General features: G+C 43.1%; 1 protein-coding gene and 1 long non-coding RNA gene across 2 annotated transcripts; one reads left to right on the top strand and one right to left on the bottom strand.

Annotated features, from left to right (window-relative positions):
- Nucleotides 1-379: 379 nt before the first annotated feature.
- LOC104432184 lies at nt 380-2,437 on the top strand. Its single transcript, XR_005549933.1, has 5 exons — nt 380-485; nt 578-692; nt 797-894; nt 2,212-2,241; nt 2,423-2,437. It is a non-coding gene; the product is annotated as an uncharacterized LOC104432184 (long non-coding RNA).
- Nucleotides 2,438-15,381: 12,944 nt separating this feature from the next.
- On the bottom strand, nt 15,382-17,675 carry LOC108954025 (topless-related protein 4). The gene is made up of 5 exons (XM_039310277.1): nt 17,522-17,675; nt 16,967-17,155; nt 16,662-16,828; nt 16,352-16,546; nt 15,382-15,600 (listed from the first exon to the last, which is right to left on the bottom strand). The coding sequence occupies exons 2-5, from the start codon at nt 17,123-17,125 to the stop codon at nt 15,591-15,593; spliced, it is 531 nt and encodes a 176-aa protein (XP_039166211.1). The 5' UTR covers nt 17,126-17,155; nt 17,522-17,675; the 3' UTR covers nt 15,382-15,590.
- Between the last annotated feature and the right edge of the window lie 3,817 nt (nt 17,676-21,492).

The raw sequence follows: 21,492 nt of genomic DNA on the forward strand, positions 1-21,492 counted from the left end.
AAAAATTGAAAAATTGGAAAATGGGTTGGGCTTAGGTCGTTAAGTTTTAATGCTAGATTTAGCTTAGTTTCTTTTAGTTAGTATACATATAGTTTGAAGGGGATTTTAATAAGAACTTTAATTTATTTTAGGTTTAGGTAGAGCAGTATGTGAGAAAATGAATCGGACTCAATTTGAATTTAGCTTGGGTTGTTGCCCAAGGCTTAATAACAAATCCATGTGTATTCTTCGCTTGACACTCTAATGGGTCTACTTTCTTATACTTCTATCTATTGATTGTGATTGTTTACTTTTCATTGATTGTGTACTCATGCATGGACATTATTTAATGGCACAAATTAATTAAATAGTCAAAAACTATGTGGGTTTGATGTAGGAATGATGGGATAGAAGATAGGTACAGCGTGCTGATCGAGCTTGTCGATCAAAAGGCTGCCGATGGTTTCTATTGCACCTTCAATGGCAAGAATTTTTCGCCTGCTGAGGTATCTGCAATTTTTGCACCTGTTGTTTGCTGAGAGATTTCATATAGTTGATTTTCTATTTCTCTTTTCGTACTCTTCGTCTGGACATTCAGGCTGAGGTATGCCATATTCTATTTCTGCACGAAGTGGACTATACGGAATCAGCTGATGTAGCTAGCACGCCCCCTTCGGGCTTTACGGAGCTACCTTCTTGTCCAGTTTGTCTTGGTAAGCCATGCTAGTGCTCCCTTGTGCTAATTATATTTCCCTTGCAGTGAAACGAGTTTATGGAAAGTTTGTTTACAGTTACAACTTTTTTCACTTAATGTCAGAGAGATTGGACCCAGATAACAGTGGAATTTTGAGTACGCAGTGTGACCATTCCTTTCATTGCTCATGTGGTACAAAATGGACTTACTTGTCTTGTCAGGTTAGACATTCTTCCGTTGATACAGATTAGATGAATTTAGACTGTAATTTCTGAGCTACTGCCACTATCATTCTGTTAATCTGCTGACTGTGGATTAGTTGTTGGTTTTAAATAATTAATATTGGCTATGGCAATTGCGGCAGTATTGTTTTTATCCTGAACTTACGTTTTTTCTAATCAAGTCCCTTGTACTTTTAATTTGCTAAATAAAGTCCTCCTACATTTACAAATTTTCTAATCAAATGTCTCTTACGCCAAATCAGGCCAAATTCAGCTGGTGTGACCGTCAGATGTCTCTATTGTGTGATGTGGATAAAATTTTTCTAATGTGGACATCCATTATTTTGTCCATGTCGCACTTCAAGGTTGTCTACATTGGCTAAATTTTTCCAAACATGTCCACATGGGCATCCACATATTTTATCGGCATCATATGTCGTCATCGTCGAATAGCCACTTCAGTTGAATTTGGTCGTATTTAGTGGTGGAAAGACTTGATTGGAAAGTTTGTTAAAGTAGAAGGACTTGATTAGGCAAATTAAAAGTATAGAGACATCATTAAAAATAGCATAAAAAGTATATGAATGAACAGTAGAATTTTCCTTTACTCTATTTTGCTTCCTAAGTTCAGGATTTCTTTTAAATTATCATGAGATTATTTGGAGATTTGGAATAGGTGAATGCTGTGGCTTCTCGGAGTTATTTTTTGTTGATTATCATATTCTGTTTGATCGATGGTCCTGTCATTCCCATGTCAAATTTCTCGTGAGTCAAAGAGGGACAGAAGTAATAGCAGTGGCCAAGCATGCACAATAAGTTATGCGTGTACTCACAAGTACAGGGTGATCATATTGATGTCAAAATTTTGATCTTTGACCTCAAACATATCCTGTCTTGAAACTAAGACGTCAGATTCTCATATTTTACATTTCAAGTGATGTTTTAATATGCTCTGTCCATGTGAATTTGTAGCAAAAATAGTACCTTTGAACTCATGTAATATCAAAAGGTGAAAAAGTGCCCAGTAGGAGATACATCGACGGACATGTTGATACTGACTTTTGCTTGATTCGTCAATCTTTATGGTTAAAATAGGTCAACATGATGTTCTCCCATGCTGGTGATGTCCAAAGAGTCTGACTTTGATTTTATTGCAAGGTCCAATTACATTGCTAAAGATGTCAAATTATGGCACATATCTTGACTTGATTTTAAGAAATTACCGACATCAGAAATGTACTTTCATTTTGCAACATCATCAGGGATGCCCGTCGGTTAACTGATTGTGGATAAGATTCTGTTTCTGTCCTTTGTCAGGTTTGCCGACTATGCCAACAGCAAGATGAGGTGCCATCCTGCTTTATTTGTGGAACAATGGAAAATCATTTGGGTTTTGTCTGATATGTGGTTTTGTTGGATGTGGAAGGTGATAGATCCAGTCATGATGTATTGGAATTTTCGCTCACTCTATATTTTTAGTGATTAGAAAGGCTGTCTTTATTATAGCTTTTCTTTTCTGGCTTTGTAGATACAAAGATAAGCACGCAATCAGCCATTGGAAAAATACGCAACATTGCTATTCTCTAGATTTAAGAACACAGCAAATTTGGGATTATATTGGGGACACTTACGTTCACCAGCTTAATCAATCAAAAGCAAGGGCAAGATTTTGGAGATAAATTCATATTGTGAATCACTTGAAGGAGATTGTGGTAGCTGTGGCTGTAGCGAGGATTCTGAAATTAGCGGGGCGCTCTTCAGCAGCAAAATTGAAGCAGTAGGTTCATGTGTCCTCTCATTTGTGTGCTGTGAATATCTTTGTTTTCTGGTTCTCCTTTCCCTGCAAAGATTTGGAGTTTGGACTCAGTTAAGTGAGATGGAAGTTTTGAGGTGCATGATCTTTTACTGTTGTAGGTACTGACAGATGATAATGAAAGATTCTGTTTCTGGTTTTGTGCTTCACATATTCATTTTGTTGGTCAAATGTCACATGTTCATTATTGGGCCTGCAAAATGTATATTACCTCCATTGTAATTATCAGACTTATCTTCATTTACTCTGACACCGTAGCTTTACTGTTTTGTAGATTCATTACGACTATATTCATCTAGCCTCAAATGAGCTGAAAGCACAAAGAAAAGTAAGCATGCATATATCGAGACCATTTCAATTCTCTCCCTGATTATTGATACATAAATTTTGGTGATCCAATTATTTATTTATTACATAAAAATTATGGATTAATTTTACCTCTAAAAAAATATTATAATTAAATTACGTAGCATATAGTTTTATGAGCATTTTTTTTTATTATTACATTTGTATCGGACTGGTGACAAATGAGTTTGAATTGATAGTTCTGAGATTTAATTTGACAAGTTGGACTAAACTCATGAGGAGAACAAATTAGCCCGAGCGCGTTATTTTTTTTATAACAGAAAATTATCTCGTGAAAATGGAGATTTGATATTTTAATATGGCGGTGAATTTTGATATTACGAGTTCATTTTTGTAAAATTTGAAATTTAAGAAAAATCTTATTGCACTCTTGAATCTTTGGCAATATATGATAAAATCGGTGAAGAAGATTCATTTTTGCAAAAAAAATCAAAAAGAGATAAGAAGAAATATTGTATTTAGGAGAAGATCTTCGTACATGTTCATATGAAAAATGAGAAAAAAGCTTCGGTCCCTAGCCTATAAAAGGAGCCGCGTACGGAGAGATTGAAGGGGGCGCCCTTTTTCCTTCGTTCTTTTGGACAGGTGAGGGGTCAAAGTCAAGCAGCAGAGAAGGTACGGAGAGAGTGGACAGGTGAGAGAGAAAAACCAAAAAAAAGGAAAAGAAGTCTTCTTCTTCCCCTGCACAGCGCCACCGCGCCTCCCCTGCACCCGCCGCCTGCAACCCAACGCCGGCAGCCGAGCCGCCGGCCACCGCCGCTCCAACAGCAACCCGCGAGCCCTCGCGCCGGCCACCGCGCCTCTGCCACCGCTCGTCCCCGCGACGCCGCCGCTGCTCCTGCTCTGCCCGCTCGCTCGTCCCCGCGTCTGCCGTCGCCGCACCACAGCAGCGCCACCTCCATCGCGCGCCAGCTTACCGCGTCGCCGTCGCCACCTCCGTCTCGGCGCCCCTGCAGCGACCCGCGACGCCACTGCTCGCCGGCGCTGCCAACCGCCAGAGCAGCTCGCCTCAGTCGTCGTCGCCCCTGTCGCCGCGCGCTTGCTGCCCTCGCCGACGCCACTGCTCGCCGCCGCAGCAACCGCCAGCAGCTCGAGCCAGCCTCTCGCCGTGCCGGTTGCTGCCCCTCCGCGCCCCGCTGCAGCCCCTGCGACTCCGGCTTCCCCTGCCCGCTGCTGGTCCGCCTGATACCCCTTCGCCGGAGCTCCGAAGCCGGCTGCCCTCCGCCCACAGCTGCAGCACCTGCAGCAAACCACGACGCCACCCACTGCGTTGCTCTAGCCGGCGTGACCCGACACCGCAAGCTGCCTCACGACGTCTCCGCTGCTGTCCTGACTGTCCGAGTTCCGCCGCGTCGAATCGAGATCATCGCCGCAGCTCTCACTGCCGCGTCTCCTCAGTCACGGACCAGTCACACCGGTGATCCCATCTTGCACGAATCAAGCATGGTGTTTTTGGGGTGGTCCAGTTCGATGCTACGGAGTTCCATGCTTGAGAAAGCCCATCAGTGTTCTCCAAGTCTTCTCGCGGTTGACCTTTGCTGTGTTGGTCATCTTCGTTGACCTTACCAGGCCAAGTCAGTGAAGCACGGATCACCAGCCAAGATTCGCTTTTGCTTACTGAGCGCGATACCTTCATTAAGTGAGGCGTCACCGTGAATCGCCCCTCATCAGCCATCCCGCGTTTTGTCGTTCCTTCGAATCCAAAAACGTCGTCCGTGCGATATTGAAAATTAGGTAAAAATCTTGTAAAATTTATTTTCATATATCTTTATTGCTTAATTTATAGAATCATTACCTCATATGAATATTTGAATAATGCTATCATATCCACAAAAAGATCGATTAGTTTTTTTTTTTTTTAATTTAGGGATTAATCCCTAATTTCACAATATGCATATGATTAACAATTCGATTTCATATCCAAAATATGATTTGCAATCATACGGAAAAATCGCAAATCATCTCACACCCAAAATACGATTCGCGATTTTGTTTAAAATTGATTAATCCGATCTCATGCGCGAGTTGCGATTCGTCAATTTATTAGATGGATATCAACTATATCTTGCCTCATTTGCTGTCATGTTGTTTGAATCGATTTTCTTTCCGTAAAACAGAGTTAGAGATTAGGTTCATGTTGGAATATTGCTTGTTTTAGGATTATTTTGCATGTTTAGAATAGGAAATTTGTTTATTTCAAATTTTTGAAATAAAAATCCCAAAAAAACATTAATTTAGGATGTTAGTTTTTCCTTTCATTAATTTAAATTGCATGTTTAATTATTGAGTAATTTTAATTTCGAAATTTAATAAAAGAAAACATAAAAATTATCATGCACATGTCATATAGAATTAGGTCATCCATTGCACATCATCAAAATGTGTAAATGTTAGAATATCTGCATATTTTCCTATCACTAAATTAGGTCATTTAATAAATGTTGCGTGACATCTATGTTGCATGTCATTTCAGTTAAAATAATTTTGTAGGTCATTGCATTGCACGTAATTTCTAGGGTTCATTTAAATAAAAAAAAATCTTGAAAAATTAAGCGATTACATGTTAATTAGAAATCACAGTTAGAACTGTTGATGTGAATTCTGATCTAACATTACAGATGATTTCGTTACTATGAGATAAATCCAGTAATTTATTTATTGTTTTATTTTGGTGTTAAATTTGTGGTTTGCGCACTTTATCACCTCACATGTTAGACATGTTAGGGAAGTAAATTAAAATCAATTCAAACTACCAATAAAAGAGAAAGGTACCAAAGAAATCTAGCGTAACTAAGTCCCCGAACTCACAATCTCTAGTTCGCAGGAGTAAAATAAATCTTTTGTTACTTTGTTTGGGTTTCTAATCGATCCACCAAAAATAAATTAGTGGCGATTCTTAATTAAAAATCAATTGCATGTTGGTATGGGCTTGGGAAAGCCCGAGCTAAGTTTAGGCTTAGTAATCCATTAGCCAAACGCTAGGTGGTTGATCTGAGGTTAGGTCGCGACACTTCAGCCATGTGTCACGGGCCGATCGATCAACTCTCGATCAACTCTCGATTCACCCGTGCGGCCTTAAGGTTTTACCTCTAAGCAGCCTTTCACACTTGACTCACAACGAACTTCTAGAGAGAGAAACACTTGATGAGAGAGAAGCTCTGGATTTTCATATATGTTGTGAATGATTATACAATGAGGGAGGACACCCCTTTATATACAAGTATAAGGCAAACCCTAACCGTAGATCTCCCTTAGATCTAACGGTGGAGATTGCACCTCCCCATCTATCAACCACTTGCATTCATAGCCAACTACCAGCTATATGCACTTATGGCCAACTACCAGCTACTCGCATTTATAACGTATGCGTACAAATACAGTATCGCCCGCCCCTAGGAGAATATTATACATCTCGGGAACATAAGTTGAGGGTCCTCACGTGTCACGCCCGTGCCATGGAAACCTCTTGGACATGCTTTCTTTCGGGCCGTGACATTCTCCCCCACCTAATCAGGCGACGCCCTCGTCGCGTCTTCGGCATGGAAATCGTCTATCTCTTTCTTGAATTGCCAAAGACTCTCATCGGGCTCCCAACTGGCTTTGCTCTCCGGAAGACCTTTCCATCGGATCAGGTACTTGCGCTTGGCCGCACAATACCTCTTTCGTATGACTCGGTCCGCCAAGATGCTCTCAACTTCCCGATCATACGAGGTCTTTGCCCCGAGCGGTGCTCGATGAGACTCTCCTCGATCCGGGTCTTCCTCATCAATTTGGAAGGGTTTGAGCATACTTACGTGGAACACCGGATGTACTTTTAGCTTTGGCGGTAGCTCCAGCCTGTATGCGACTCTTTCAACTCGTTGTAGTACTCAAAATGGCCTCTCGTAGCGACGGATCAACCCCTTGTGCACGTCCTTGTATCGAAGAACCACGTGCAGCTTGGCCAGCACTTGGTCTCCAACTTGGAACTCTACGTGCCGTCGCTTTTTGTCCGCCCATTTCTTCATGCGTTTGGAGGCTTTGTGTAGACACGCCCGGGCCAAGTCTACCTCTTCTTGCATATTCTTGGCGAACTTGTACGCGGGCGGACTACTCCCCCGGTAACCCGAAGCAATAGTGCTCGGGGTGTTCGGTTGTTGCCCAGTTGCAACCTCGAACGGACTCTGGCCGGTCGACTCGCTCCGTTGCAAGTTGTAGGAGAACTGAGCTACGTCGATCAGCTTCGCCCAATTCATTTGCGTCGTGCTCACGTAGTGCCGGAGGTAGATTTCCAAGAGAGCATTGACCCGCTCCGTCTGATCGTCGGTTTGGGGATGCAAACTCGTTGACATGTTCAACTCTGACCTCAACAATCTAAACACTTCGGACCAGAACCGTCCCGTGAAGCGGGGATCCCGATCGCTCACGATCGTTTGTGGCACCCCCAGTACTTCACCACATGCTTCATGAATAACTTGGCCGCTTCCTCGGCCGGGCAATCCTTTATCGCAGGCACAAAGGTTGCATATTTGGAAAACCTGTCAACCACCACCATTAGAGTCCGGCACCCTTCGGACTTCGGTAGGTTGACGATGAAGTCCATGGAAATGCTTTCCCATGGACGAGATGGGACGGGAAGTGGCTCCAGCAAACCCGGCGACGATCATTGCTCCAGCTTGTCTTGTTGGCATACCAGACAAGTCTTCACATATGCTTCAACATCGTCCCACATTTATGGCCAGTAGTAGCGATCTTCGACGAGGGCCAACGTGCGGTGGATCCCTGGATGACCCGCCCACTTCGGGTCGTGGCACTCGCGCAAGATCTCCTTTCTCAGCTTCCCATAGAAAGGTACATACAACCACCTTCCCTTGGTGTAAAGGAGCTCGTCCTCGCACCAAAACTGTCGGGTTTTGCCCTCCTTGGCATACCCGATGAGGGCTTGGGCTCTTGGATCATGCGCCAATCCCTCCTTGATGCTGCCGACCCATGGACAGCTCGGTCGACTCATCGTGTGGCTCATCAGCTCCGTCTTCCGACTTAACGTGTCTGCCACGGAGTTGGCCTTCCCCGGCTTGTACTCCCGCGCATAGTCGAATTCCGCCAGAAAATCCTGCCACCGAGCTTGCTTCGGACTCAACTTCTTTTGGGTCTGAGCAACTCGTGGCCACGTTGTTCGTCTTCACGACGAACTTCGATCCCGGATGTAATGTCTCCACGTGCGAAGGCGTGTACCACCGCGGTCATCTCCTTTTCTTGGACGGTGTATCGACGCTTCGTGTCGTTCAGCTTTCGGGACTCGAACACCACCGGATGTCCATCCTGCATAAGAACACCACCGATCGCATAATCCGATGCATCGGTCTCTACCTCGTAAGGTTTGGTGTGGTCGGGCAAGGCCAACACCGGCTCCTCGGTCATGGCGGTCTTCAATCGGTCGAAGGCTCTTTGGCATCGATCCGTCCACTCCCACGCCCTCTCTTTCTTCGCAGGGTCCGTGAGTGGCACGGTGATGCTCAAGTAGCTCCGCACGAACCGTCGGTAGTAGTTGGTGAGGCCCAAGAACGACCTCAACGCAGATACCTTCATCGGCGGCTCCCATTCGACGATCGATTGAATCTTCGCCTTGTCCATCCGCACTCATCCACCCCTGACGATGTGCCCCAAGAACGGAACTTCTTCTTGGGCGAAGGCACACTTCTTGCGCTTGACGAACAGCTCGTTCTCGTGCAAGGTTTGGAAGACCTGCCTTATATGCTCGACATGTTCTTCCAACGTCCGACTATATATGACAATGTCGTCTAGGTAAACCACAACAAACCTATCTAGGAAATGATGGAGTACCTTGTTCATCATTATGCAGAAGGTGGCCGGAGCGTTGGTCAAGCCGAACGGCATAACCAGGAATTCGTAGGATCCGTACCCTGTCACGCAGGCTGTCTTCGGCTTGTCCCCCTCGGCGATTTGAACTTGGTAGTAACCCAATCGAAGATCCAGCTTCGTGAACCACTGAGCTCCCCCAAGTTGATCGAAGAGATCCGCAATGAGCGGGATCGGGTACTTGTTCTTCACGGTTAGTTTGTTCAGCGCCCGGTAGTCGATGCACATCCGGAGTGACCCATTGTGCTTCTTTTGGAACAGGATCGGCGCACCGAACGGGGCCTTTGACGGCCGTATGTAGCCCGCGTCGAGCAGCTCTTTGAGTTGTCTCCTCAACTCTTCTAACTCGGGTGGCGCCATACGATAAGGCGCCATGGCAGGCGGTCGAGCGTCAGGCACAAGCTCGATCCGGTGATTCACCTCCCTCTTGGGTGGCAACTTCTTCGGCAGCTCCGAAGGCATAACATCCTTGAACGAGTCAAGGACTTGGGTTGCTTCCGTCGGAACTTCTTTCCCTTCGCCCTTGTCGTCCTCGATCTTCAAGGTCGCTAGGAAGGTCACCTCTCCTTTCCTTGCTCCTTTGGCGAGTCGTATGGCCGAGATCATCTTCCGATCACGCTCTGACTCACGATGGACCGGAATCACGCATTGGCTACCCTTGTCCAACATGCATATACATTCCGCAAAGGGAACTACAACAGCATGGATCCTATCTAGGACTTTAATTCCAATGACAATATCGTAGTCGTCAAGTGGAATTACCTCTAGAGTCTCCTTGTCTCTCCATGATCCGAGTTGTAGCTCCACGTCCCTTGCAACCCCGATCGCAGGGACTTCCTTCGAGTTTACGGTCTTGAGCCAACCGGCTCCCTTCTCAACTCGTAGGTTAAGTTTCTTCGCGGCCTCCTCTGAGATGAAGATGTCGGATGCTCCCGTGTCCACGAGCGCACTCATCGTGGTCACTCCGATCTTCACGTCCGCGAACATCAAGCCTTTAGGTTCCTTCGCCTTCTTGGCTTTGATCGTGCTAAGGAGTCGCAGCGATCCCAACCGCGCTTCCTCCCTAGGCTCGTCCTCTTTGCAAAGAGCGGCCAACTTGGCTTTGTTCGGGCAATCCCACGCCATGTGTGGGCCGTCGCAGAAGAAGCAACTATATGAACGTACCTTCCTTTGCCCACCTCCATTTTGTCCCGCATTGGCCCGGTGAGGGTGAGGACCATTCGGCGGTCTAGCTCCAGTCGGGCGATTGTTGAATCTACCCCGATCTCCCCCACCAGTGCCTTTGTCCCTTGGATGGGTGTTTAGTCAGGATGTGGAAGGCGACGCCTTGTACTCCACGAGCGACTCGGCTACGGTCATGGCCGTAGTGAGATCTCCCATGTTGTACCGCTTCAACTCTTGCTTCGTCCATGGCTTGAGACCGCCCATGAACTGGTGAAACGCTTCGACTTCATTCATCGAGGGGATTTGGAGTAGTAACTCCGAGAACCGCTTGATGTAGTCGCGCACACCGCCCTTCTGCTCGAGACGCTTCAGCTCGTCACGAGCTTCCTCCTCCGCATAAGCGGGAAAGTAGTTTCGTCGGAACTCTTCGACGAGGCCTACCCAGGTCGCGATAGGATTCCCGCACCTATCATCCGACCGACGACGCCACCACAACAAAGCACTATCCGCTAAGTACATAGATGCAGTGTTTACCCGTGTTTGGTCGTCGTTGATTCCCATGGCTTGGAAGTATCGCTCTATGTACCACAGAAAGTTGTCCACGTCCTTGGCCACCCGCGAGCCCCGGAATTCCTTTGGCTTTGGCGTGTCCACCCGTGGACCTTGCACCGTGATAACACCGTTCACACGTGCAGCTTGTGCTTCCGGGAGCTTACTCGTAAGCTCAGCAATCTCCGCGCGCATGGCCGCCATTGCAGCCTCCAAGGGTTCGTACTGTTGCGTGAGTTCCTCCTGTAGGGTCCCCAGCAACTCGTGGCGGAGTTCTCCCATGCCGGTCTTGAGCTCTTGCACTTCCGCAACCAGCTCTTCCCTTCCGGCGTCAACTCCGTCCACGGTCTGGGCCAGGTCATCGACCGATCCTTGGACATCGGAGACGAACAACTCTAGCTTCATCATCCTTTGTGCAAGATCTCCCATAGGCTCTTTTGAACCACCACGGGCCTTCTTCCCTCGGACACCGCCCTTCTCGGCGTTCCGCCCACGATCAGCGCCGTCATCACCTAGGACTAACGCCTCATCAGATCGTGGATCAGTCATTGCACTTGCGCTTGGATCGCAAATCAGCTCTGATACCACTTGTCACGGGCCGATCGATCAACTCTCGATTCACCCGTGCGGCCTTAAGGTTTTACCCCTAAGCAGCCTTTCACACTCGACTCACAACGAACTTCTAGAGAGAGAAACACTTGATGAGAGAGAAGCTCTGGATTTTCATATATGTTGTGAATGATCATACAATGAGGGAGGACACCCCTTTATATACAAGTATAAGGCAAACCCTAACCGTAGATCTCCCTTAGATCTAACGGTGGAGATTGCACCTCCCCATCTACCAACCACTTGCATTCATAGCCAACTACCAACTATATGCACTTATGGCCAACTACCAGCTACTCGCATTTATAACGTATGCGTACAAATACAGTATCGCCCGCCCCTAGGAGAATACTATACATCTCGGGAACATAAGTCGAGGGTCCTCACGTGTCACGCCCGTGCCATGGAAACCTCTTGGACATGCTTTCTTTCGGACCGTGACACATGGTTATGAGCATTACTTGTGAAAGCTTCCCTCAACTATGTTTTTGCTTTAGGTAATGGTTTTTAAGTACACATATTTTAGGAGAAAACCATAATAGAACATTAGGTTAGTTATTTCGGGTTAAATTTTTTTTGTCCAATTTGTTTTTTTTCTTTTTTTTAAGTGAACTCATTTTACTCTTGGAACTCTATGGGATTGTCAGAATTGTTGCGAAGAGAAGGAAAGTAATTACGCTTGTGTTTTATAATCTCAGCTTCGTTTGCTTCCATATAGTATACAACATTTTATATCTCTCAATTTGCATACTGTATGTGTCTAATGAGCTTATATAGGAAGTATAAAAGAATTAGTGGGCTTGCATCAGCTTCAGAGAATGGCAAAACTTCTGCTATTCTTCTTTTCTTTTTTCTCACAAATATGTCTCTGGTAGAAAATGAATTTGAGTTTCCCTAAGGTGCCAGGACTCTTTTATTATTGACTTGTTGTGATGGATAGCCTTAGAAAGAACGGTATCTGAATTGAAAACTTGTTAGTGTATCGGAAGTAGGATTACAAAAGCGATTAGATTTTATATCAACTGCCCATGCTACTGTTGGTGATAGTGTTTTGTTTCTAACCCATGTTTGTCGTTTTTGTTACATCGACTGCCATCATCCTTAGACTGACTTTAAAGAATACATTTTAAGTACTTGGACGTATCATCCCCTATTAATTCTTTTGTTTTTCTCTGTTAGCATTATGAGTCTCTCATGTTAGAAGCCAAAAGTAGAAAGGAAAATTCAAAACTAGAAGCAATCGAGAAAGTTGTGACTTCAAAGATCGAAGACATCCATAGTAGGTTGGGGAAACTTGGTGACGAAAAGAAGAATGTGGCACAGGTAATGGTTTAGTCTTCTCTGTTTTACCTTTTGCGAATTTGGATGTTTAAAGTTTGTGAGGAGGGCTGCCTGAAGCCATGGCTGATTGTTGTTTTGCTTGCTTTTCACATGCCTCATTTTTAACATTACAATCAGATGCAACGGTGTTCACTAGGACGTAACAGTATTAGATGTCGCTCCTTGTGGTTGCAGCTTAATCAAACTCTTATCAAGAACCAAGATATGATGCGAAGAAAAGTTAAGGAGATTGAAGATAGGCATGTTGCCTTTCTGATTTCTCTAGATATATCTAAATAACAATATCTGTCAACTTTGAAACACCGAATATCTTGTGTCAAAACAACCCCCTTAAAAAGAGGTTTCCGTCCACACATGCGCACAAAATCTATGGCTGATGTATCTTATCATATCTTGTAATTAGCACAAATATTAGAGTTAGTTTCTCAGATTCATTCATGGGCATTCTGCATAACTATGTGTAGAAAATAGTTAATAAATAAAGAAGCCGTAGCATCCGTAGTCTCATACAAACCTAATCAGCAAAATGAAGCAGCATTGGGCTTTTAGGTGTGAGGTAAAAGAAGTAGGAAGAAGAAAGAGGAAATACAGCTTATAATTCAAAAATGTGAATAGCGACTATAAGTGAGTTGTAACACATAATTAATGGCAAAAGGATGTAAGTCATTTTATGCTGAGTAAGAATATAGAAAATAGTTAGTCCTTTCACCAAGCTTGGGAAGGATAATTAAGTTCAAGTGAATCATTCGTTGGAGGATATGGCAAGAAGATGAAGTGACTTCTGGTATTTTTTATTGAAGTTCTTCTAACAAAGTGGAAAGACAGGACAAACTCTAATAATTCCAATTGAAGTTCTTCATGGTCGTGGTTTCAATGTACTTTTTACACACTAGTCTAATCTGAACATTATTCTGTGATGGTTTGAGACTCAAATTTTAATTGATATAGTTCAACATTGAAATGGTATTAATTCCAATGGAAGTTCAATTGGTTGTTCAAACTGCGTTGTGTTGACATTTAAACTTCCACAAAATTGAAAATAAAAGGAATAAAAGATGCACTCGGTAGGCTTAATGCTCATTTAGCTTCACATGCCAAGCAATGCAGGTGTAGATGCCCTTTAGGTACCTTAATATGCATAAAACATTTTCTTTATAGAGAATATTCATACAACCTTTTGATATACTTTTCTTGTCCATCTTCATTCAAGTTATGTGGGCTAATCTTCCTCGATAAGCATTATTATCAGTTGTACCAACACTTCCACAATATATGAGTCCAGTCAATTTTAAAGCTATCAATGGAACTTAGTCTTCCCTTTTGATTTGACATGAATAAATAACACTACGGTTCTGTGCATCTGCAGGATAACTCTGTTAGTGAAGTCCAAGGATGAAAGATACTTAAATTGGAAGAACAGGTATATTTTTTAATCTTAAAAACTGTAATAATTTGTAAGGTTTTGATATAATATTGCAAAAACTCTGTGCGTGCGCCGGCAGAGTGTGTTGATAGTAGTACATCTTTTGTCATCCTTCACAAATCAGAGATCTGAAGGTATACATTGGAGCCCTCGATAAGATGAATGATAAAGATGGCATCAAAGGAGGAACCCTGTTGCCAGTACCTTTGGAGCAGTCAACGCCAGCCAGAGAGAGCAAGAAGCCCGGCCTAGGCAGGTGTCACCTTGTATGCATACGCTTGGTAAGTAAATTGAGAATGGCACATTAATGTAGTTAATTTTTTTCCCTTATATTGACATTCGTTGTAAATAAGAAGGAAAACTACTGTTAGCTGCATTTGCAGATGCGAGGGGAGGCTGAGGGTGGTATTTCACTGCCCCCAGCGTTCTGTAGAACCTCTCTACTAGGGGTTGTGAATTGTGCAATTCCCCGACTTGCCCCAAGCCTCCTCATCAATTGAATCTCAGTGTCAGGCGTTTATTGACATTGTAAATGCATATACTCGGCCAGACGCTGAAAATTAAAGAAAGACCATCGCCAGTCTAGTTGTTACTGTTCCACCGATCAAACCAAAGCATTCTTGAAAGTAATACTTTAAAAACTTATTGTAGAAACTACTTTTTCTCCTCAAAATTAAAAAAGGTCTAGCTCTCAGCTTCAGTTCTTCTATATGTTGTTCTATTATGCTAATATATTTATAATTTTTTGTCTTTGGAACAAAATAACAAGTTTGTATACCAACCGTAGTTTTAAATGAAATATCGATTATACCAACTGTCCTCAGTGTGATGGTGGTATTACTACTTCTTTATTCGTGATTAAACACTTCGATCCATATTTTGTTAAGTTCTGACTTGTTATACCTCACAAACGTACTTGCTTTGCCATGTTGCCTCCCAATGGCATTGGCAATCACCTTTTCTTGTTCTTTTCTTGAAGGATTTGAATTAACAATTTGACTTTTGTAGAAATTGCTATGTAACTAATTTATTCTATGACTGTCCAAATATATATGAATGATTTCGTAAAAGGTCAAAATAATTAATGTTAGGCGTACCGAGAGTACTTTTTTGAGAGGTCCTTTGATACCATCTCCAAAAATACAACAGTGTTTATGTGGCTCTTATTCCCCACTGAACTCACAGGTCAAGAACATCTGTTCATAAGGGGGAAAACCAAGTATTGTTCCCATTTGTAAGTGGAACTAATTCCGAATTTTGTGAAAATGTCCGGAGGAAACGGGTCCCTTAGTTTAACTTCGCTATTGATTCTGCAAATTCAGTCGTTTAGCAGAATGTGCCTTTAAAGGTGCAACATCCAAAATTGCCAAGGGTTGAACCCGTTGTATACGAATCAAATCAGACATTCTTGGATTGCACATCCAACTTCTGCATTCGTTTAAAGTGCAAGCGCTGTGCGATGACAATATAGGCTCATGTGCTGAGAGAAAGTACCCTTTGGTGGCCGATAGTGTAGTAAGGGTAGGGTTATAGGAATATAGATGCGATCAAGAGAGGCTTATCGTCATGCTCCTAACTGCTCCTGTTCATTTGGAAGTGAAAAAATCAAGTCGTCAAACAAACTATAAAAGCTTTGGAAATAGCTCTGTCCCCAACGATACGGTGTTTAACCTACTTCTATCATCCTCAAAAAGATGGAACAACTCCTAAAAATTGCAGTCTAATAAGCAAAACGTCAAGATAGACTGTAGTGAAGTATTTACTTTCATCAAAGGTCTGAGTGCTGTTGCACTCGAATCGCGTTCATATAAGGAACGCAGGAAGAAGATGAAGTTTTCTTTTTGTGGCAAAAGAACAAGAAAGGAGAACCTTCTAAGTGCCAACAAGTGCTACTTCAGCAAATTAACAGAATAAATAAAATACATAAGATAAGTCCTTTCAGCGTGACGCAGAAGGAACAAGAAAAGAAGCCACCTACGAAAACTAAACCCTCCTCCTATGATCCTTTAGCATGCTAACTAAAATCAGATAAACCTGCCTTCACAACGCCTTCTTCGCAACATCCTAATCTCATGTTCTTCTTTTTCACTTTCAGTCAGCCTAAATGAATATAATAAAACAAATTATCACCACTAGACTTGAGCAGAAGTTGATTCGGATGCTAATTGTACCACTTTAAGACACTGTACCAAACTATGTCCAGAGGAAGACCCTGAGGCTGTAAAATCTACCCTCTGCAGCATCCCTTAAAACTTGAATCAAGTGCGGCGAAGGAAAGCCAGCTCAGCATTCAATGCTCAGAGTTTCACAGGGAGAGACATGGCCTGCACGACCTTTGGGGTTGATCTGAATTGGTTGCGCTAGATGTTGTGCTTGGCTCAGCACCATTTTCAACAGGAGGAGAACCACCCCACTCTCCTTCGGATTCCAATGGCTCAAGCACACAGACGCTGCCGTCAGTAAGCCCTAGTGCAAACTGGTTAGGTTGAGACGGATGTGCAGCAATGACTAGTGGGTAGACTCTCAAGCTGCCAAATACATCAGTGAGGAATGAATAACTTGTGAGACTATTGGAACTTCGCGAATAAGACTTGCCATTTTCATAAAGGAATGAGGTTAACTGAGTAGTCATAACCAACTTACTTGGGATTTGGAGGGATATAAGCAGCAGGATTTATATGACATCTCAATTTGAGTGTAGAAGCAGAAAGAACACTGATGCTTCCGTCTTCAAAGCTCACATATATTGATTGGCCATCGCATGAATATGTAGCATCTGTGATTGGAGCGCTAGCTTCTCGAGTATCCCACTAGTTGTGATGAACAACAAATAAAAAAAAGTACATTTGGCACAAAGCAACTCATACTACCTAATATTTCACTTATTTTTATGCAATCAGGATGAGATAAGAGATTGGTTTGCGTGCAACAATAAATATGTTCAATACCTGCTTGAGGCATTCTAGTTCAGGAGCTTTACAAGTGGCGATCTGTGTTTCATGAACCACCAGCAGATATATCTGATCCACGTGAAATTGAACACGAGTATCAGCAAAAGAAGCTGCACCTTGCCCAGTCGGCATCTGCAGAAACTTTCTAGCCTGCATCTCCCATCCATCAGTGCTCCAAACACACAGCTGCAGTGACGATCAACAATTATCAAAGGGCACGTCAAAATTGATTCACAAATGAAGCAATAAAAATTTTACTGTGTTTTTATATCAGAATAACACCAAGCATCAGTTGTAAGCAACAACAGGTTTTTTTTCCTCCACTTAATGGGATGGGATTAATTTGTCACTGCAAAAGAAGTTTTTTGGAAGGAATTATTCTGCCTATTTTAGGATGCCTTCATGAACTGACGTATGATGAGGGCGCAAGCATCGATATATCCAAAGTGAAAATCAACCCTTTTTTCTGGAGCAATTTAAACTACATTGCTCTCTTTGCCCAAAACATAGGCATGTCTACATGGAAAGGAAGATGCGGCAGTGGTCTTGTACCTGAGAGTCAGCACCAGAAGACACGAGAACATTTAAGACATTAGAGAAGGCAAGGCCTGTAATTCTTTTCTGATGTCCTTTTAGATTTGCCTCACACTGAGAAAGTGAAACAGTCAATATCCATATATTCGTTGCGGATAATAACAAGTTTAACTTTGAACAACAATAAAATTAGGTCTCACCTCTTCATACATAAGACTGTAAATTTGAATAGAGGAGTCCTCCACTCCCACCGCAATAGTGGGACTGTCATTAATTTGAGGATGGAACGCCATAAATGTTGCCGGAGGTGGTTGGGACGTAAACGTTGTCATTATCTGGATATCGACAGGTAGGATTGTATTAACAACTTTATAAGTAACAATGGGACATATGGGCCAAGAGGCACTTGCCTCAATGGCATCTTCCTTCTAGAGAAAGGGAGAGAGCAACTTCGAATATTAGATTTCTGGTTGAATAAAGCTCTTGCCTTGTTTTGTTTAATCAATAAGAGCAAAAAGATTACATTGAAGACAAAGAAAAGCCCTTGTCTCACTTAGCAAGTAAAAAAGGCAGTGGTCTGGTACCTGAGAATCAGCACCAGAAGACACAAGAACATTTAAGGAATTTGAGAAGGGAAAGCCTTTAATTATTCTCCGATGTCCTTTTAGTTTTTCCTGGATATGAGAAAGTGAAATAGTCAATATTCGTAACTTTGTTGTGGATAATCACAAGGTTAACTTTCAACGACGATGAAAACAGGTCTTACCTCATCAACTTGACCACTGTAAATTTGAATAGCGCAGTCCTCCATTCCTATTTCAATAATGTCATTGTTTGGTGGTGGCAGGGGGGAAAATTTTTCAAACATCTACATATCAGCAGGCAGGATAATATTAACAACTTTATAAGTAACAGTGGGACACGTGACAAGAGGCACTTGCCTCAACGGCATCTTTCTTCTTAGGGAAGGGAGAGAGCAAGTTGGACCAATAGATCTCTAGATGGGTTAAAAAAGCCGTGCCTTGTTTTGTTTAATCAATAAGAGCAAAAACATTCCATTGAAGACACAGAAAAGCCCTTATCTCGCTTAGCAAGTAAAAAGGGACATGCTGCACTTTTGACCAGATAATCCCCATGAAAATCGGAGCAATTGCTTTCATGGACCTCCTAACAATTAGAGTTCAATACTTTTTATACATGATGGAACCAATTAATTTTAGCTCCCATAAAAATGTGAAAAGGAAATAGTGCGCGCATACTCAGCACAAAGGGGTAGTTCATCATCTCGTGCCTTGTGGATAGTGCTTCAAAAAACTGACAAGAGGATATAAGCATTACTTTGGGAAAATATTCACCTCAAAAGTCTCCATAATGAAGATAGAGATATCCCCCCCTGATGCTGATATTAGATAAGAATCGTCCTTTGACAATGCAAAGCACGGAACTGCATCTTCAGGGTCTGTACCGCATGTATCATTGGTCATCAAATTCCCACCAGGAGGTTGCCATAACCGTGGAACTACAATAGCTGTAGCCTGCGAAAAGAAGAATCAATGTAGTTAACAATACGCTAAACAACAAAAGAATATGCCGAATTTTTATTTATTTATTGTGTTTTGGGGTGGGGGGAAGATTCCTTACCCTGCCTGTTAAGTTTCGATCACTTTCTTCCCATCTCCAGAGCTTGTGTACAGCATTCGATTGTAATGCCAGAATGGCACGACCCTAGTTTGTATAGCTTAATCTCAGGACCTGTTTTGTTTTATCAGCTTCAGTGGCGACAATCAAATGTAATACCGAAAGTTAAAATAAAATGCAAAAGAAAGATGCCAGAGAATTGGGCACTAATTGATAGATGCAGAAATTCATGCAACGAGACACTTGATGACGCTGCCTGCATATTTATTAGCATAGGCGCACGCGTGCGCACACATATTTACATATACAGACTGTATGTTTACATATGAATAGAGCACATGATAGACATGACATCTAAACCCAGTTGAAACAGTTACCAAAAGAAAAGTAGAATCTTGACTAAAACCGTCTAGCTGTCTTTTTATTCTTTTGCCTCTAGTGTTTTGTGTATTTAGATTCAGCAGGTAAATTTCCACTCAAAGCTTCTGGGAACTGACAAGCTCAAAATAGCTCAATTCACAAGCTTAGCATTCCCCACAAGCATCAAGGTGGTGCGAAATGACATCCTTTGCATGCCATGTATAAAGCCAAATTCATTCCGTGAAGAATCTGTCTTTTACCTCATGTAACTGCATGAGAGTCCACAGAACAATCCATATTCCAAGCAAAGGCTAAAAAAGTCTCATCATGCAAATATACCATTACATTCTAAATCAGGAATCATCTGTCTTGCTATTCAACGTTATAGTAAAATTCATGACCTCCACAGCCAACATAACTCAAGCACAATTGCCATGCCATAATCACAGATTTATTAATGTTGATCTTATCCTTTCCTGTTTGTATAGTTGAAACAATCAGTCAACTATAAAATGCCAAATGAAGATATGACAAAGTCCTTGAGTGCCAAGGTTTAAGAGATAAATCATTGCACAACATGTGAATAAAACTAATAAAGCAAGTGCATTAAATGCGACCCCTCTTCAAATTTGTGCTTATCGAGTAGAAACATGACAAATTAATGTGGAAACGAATGCTGCATGAGAACGTCCTAATCTGGAAATCATTTACCCTCGTAGCCGTAGAGTTATCAGGCAGCCTTATGGACCGGCATTGCAATGGCTCATTGATTTCTGTCAGTCTCCAAATTCGTGATTTGTCTCCTGACTCATCAGCAATTATGGGCTTCACATTGGCCACGCTCTCACTGTCTTGCAGAACTGAAAAGAGAGTATGTCATTGAAAGACGTCCAATAAACATGCACATATAAATGCAAATTATAGAGTAAGCAACAAATAAAGCTCGTTAAAAACATTTAACTACCTAATGCAGTAATGATACCACTTCCCATAACTACCATTGCTACCTGATGGCTCTCTAGTTTATATGCTAGTGCGTGTAGATGTGCGAGGAGGAAAGGAGAAAATATTTGGTAGTTTCAAAGCAAGGTGTTAACTGCTGATGTGGTGAATTTTTTTTCCTTGACATCCACTAAAAAATTTACATGTCTTTGAATTAAACTAAAAAAAGATTGATGTGGAGTTTCTTTATCAGGGGAATTGTTCGTCCAAAGCCAGCCATTTGACCTTGGACGAGCTGGTCTGGTCGGTGATGCGTCAGTAACGCTGCTGGCTCTTCAGATATGGCCGACCACGACCGCGGGCGTCACCTAGACGAGTGACGCCGCTGGCTCTCCAAATTTGGCCATCCGTGGCGGTTGGCATCACTCGCGAATCTTGCTCCGTTATGGCCAGCGACGCTATTGGCTCTCCAGATCTGGCCGTCCATGGTCGTCGGCGTGGCTCATCTTGGTGATGCCGTTGAGAAGTCATAAAAGATGTTTCCTTTTCTTTTTTGTTACCCGCCATTCTTTGCTTCTTATCTTTTCTTTCTTTTTTTCTTTTTTTTTTCGGTCTTCTTTCTTGTTACACGCTCTGTCCATTGCCGTCTGCAACTTTCAACCCCCTCTCTTAAGGCGACCTCTAACGGCGGTCATCGCTGCAACTCGAGGTCATGTCACGACCTTCGCCACGGCCTGATCTGGACGCTCGGCCCCCATTGCCATTGAGCCTCTAGATCTGAAGGTGATGGCCTTCTATGGCTGCCAAGCTTGACGTTGTGACCGAGATCTCAGCGGCTTCTTGGTGGTCATGGAGGAGTCGCCGAGCTCGAACCGTTTTAAGGCGGACGATATCTGGCGTGAAGTCGAGGTCGACCAGATTTGGAGGCGGCCATGGACGAGCTTGAAGCAAGTGAAGGTGGACTAGATCTGGTGCGGCATCAAGGCCACGACTCGGCTAGATTTGGAGCTCGGCCTCCGGCATGGTGGTGTTCAAGGGTGGCAGCCGGC

This window comes from Eucalyptus grandis, chromosome 3 (genome assembly GCF_016545825.1).
Source record: "Eucalyptus grandis isolate ANBG69807.140 chromosome 3, ASM1654582v1, whole genome shotgun sequence".
Lineage (NCBI taxonomy): Eukaryota > Viridiplantae > Streptophyta > Magnoliopsida > Myrtales > Myrtaceae > Eucalyptus > Eucalyptus grandis.